Source organism: Sphaeroforma arctica, assembly GCF_001186125.1.
Source record: "Sphaeroforma arctica JP610 unplaced genomic scaffold supercont1.4908, whole genome shotgun sequence".
NCBI lineage: Eukaryota > Ichthyosporea > Ichthyophonida > Sphaeroforma > Sphaeroforma arctica.
The window spans coordinates 1-2,209 of NW_014035650.1; the positions used below are offsets into that span (position 1 = coordinate 1).

At 44.8% G+C, this 2,209-nt stretch overlaps 1 protein-coding gene across 1 annotated transcript; it reads right to left on the minus strand.

Annotated features, from left to right (window-relative positions):
• Positions 1 to 107: 107 nt before the first annotated feature.
• On the minus strand, positions 108 to 1,641 carry SARC_14653 (hypothetical protein; the record flags this gene model as incomplete). Its single annotated transcript, XM_014291214.1, has 3 exons — positions 108 to 176; positions 744 to 800; positions 1,457 to 1,641. Coding segments are annotated over 3 exons (311 nt in total), but the record flags the coding sequence as incomplete, so codon positions are not given.
• Positions 1,642 to 2,209: the final 568 nt, after the last annotated feature.

The following is a 2,209-nucleotide window of genomic DNA, read 5'->3' on the forward strand; positions in this document are numbered from 1 at the left end:
ATATGTATATTTATAAACACACAACACACACATCCACGTACATGTATATCAGAAGCCATATATTGGCACAACCACACTTGGAAACACACACATCCTCGTGAACTCACCGATCCAGGGAAGATGAAATTGAACGTCTTGCTGAGAGAGTCGTCGTTGCGATCGAGTTCAGGAACACTCTGAGGATATGCGGAAACATACGACGTTGTCAGAGAAGGCAAACAAATGGAGATAGCAACAAATGGAGATAGCACATAGAGGACAGTATAGTACAAACCGAGCTCAGTGAGGGACACAGACACATGTGTGCGTACATTTCCTGCATATGCAATTGTAGATTATGCCCACATGTCTTCGTTAATCGTAGGTATTGAACAGTCCACACCAACATACAAAGCAGCAACCGCCCACGTGGTGACCAGAGCGATAACATAAGGAAATCAGAATCGACGAAGGTGACGAGAGTAATTTGCTTTCTCACAGCAGGAACAAGCCCAACCTCGATTGTGTCGGGAGAAAGCGGCTATGTGTATGGTGTATGCAGAGATAATCTTGTATTTTATACATATAAACAGATTTATGGCTATGTGTACGGTGTATGCGCATATAATAATATATATTATACATATAAACAGACTTATGGCTATGTGTATGGTGTATGCTAAGATAATCATATATATTATACATATAAACAGACTTATGGTCGCGTGATACCTCTACGCATGGACCAGTTAGTTTGAACATACCTGCACCACGACGGTGTAGCCGTGGGGTTGTCCGGATTGTAGCCAATGGTAGTGCATCTGCCAGAGAGCGTTTGAATGGGGCATAACATATATGAGCGAGTGGGTGCAGTGGGATAGGGAGGAGAGCTTGAGATGCAAACGCTTTCCCTACAAATACACGTACTTTTAGGGGTTTAGGGTTTTATGAGTGATAAGAGACCACATGGCTGTGAGTATTCACATCCACAACTTGAAAGTGATGGAGACCAGATGGCTGGGAGAATCCACAGATGATTGGGACAGATTACGCAGTTGTTATGAGATCGCGGGTAACTTTGTTCGTAATGGTGATGCTTCACAGTGCATAGGGCGGCCACGATCACACACCCGGTCTGTTCGCCTACTGACCACATCGATCTATACTACACATGCACACAAGTAAAGGATAAATTTATACTACACATGCACACATAGCGTTTCTCTCAGAGGCAAACGAGAAAGGTCATGTACACGCACATCCGCCAATAAATTGACCTGCGGGTGTTTACCGTAGTTATCGCGCGTAAGATATATCAGCAGAGACGAGATCAGCCACACGATTACCAACGGCCCCCACAGACCGTGGTAGTGATTGTCTGGTTATAAATACTACTTGAATAGTGGTGGCAATTGTCTAGTATCAAATGTCACCTGTAAGACGTTAAAGTACCCGCTACTGCCGACATATCACTCACCTGCTGGTGTTTGTTGTAGTTGACGTGCAGAATATACATCAGCAGGAACGAGATCAGCCACATGAAAATAAACGGCACCCACAAATAGTTGCTATTGTTGGCCAGGTTGGAGATGGAATTCTCCGAGAAGTCTACAAGGCCCTGAGTCCCTTTCCGCCGGTAAATGGGAAGCAGCACACCACACGCTGCGTGTGCGCGAGGGGTTGGTGTGTATATGAGCGAAGTATTCCGTTGCGATGGAGAAGGTGCTTTTTGAGAGTAGGTTAGCGTGCACAAGTTCTGATTTGCGGATGTTCTTACAACGGGTGCCGAACGTACAACAGGGTGTGCAGGCGATCACGGACCATATGTGCGCATATAACGCAATAGTACTTGTGTGCTGGTGTCGCCTGCGTATCTGTAGCCAAACAACACCGGCCGTGGCGGTGTGAAGTCGTTGGCGTATATAGGAGAAACGTATTCGAACCCTAAACTCTGACCATAGGGCTTCCTTAATAAAAGACACTGCGTTGAACTTTGCCTCTCATACATTGGTGCCTGAACCGATTGCCACTATTCATATGCTTCTACTGTATTGTGTACGTATGCGCCTATTGACGTTGACAAACAGTGCGTATGCACAACAGTGCCCTCAGAAGCCCGCTCGAACGTGTCAATATTCAATACGAGTTCGAACATAATTCCTACGATACTATAGCACAACCCCTAAAACACACATATATATATATATATATACTTTTACATATATATAAA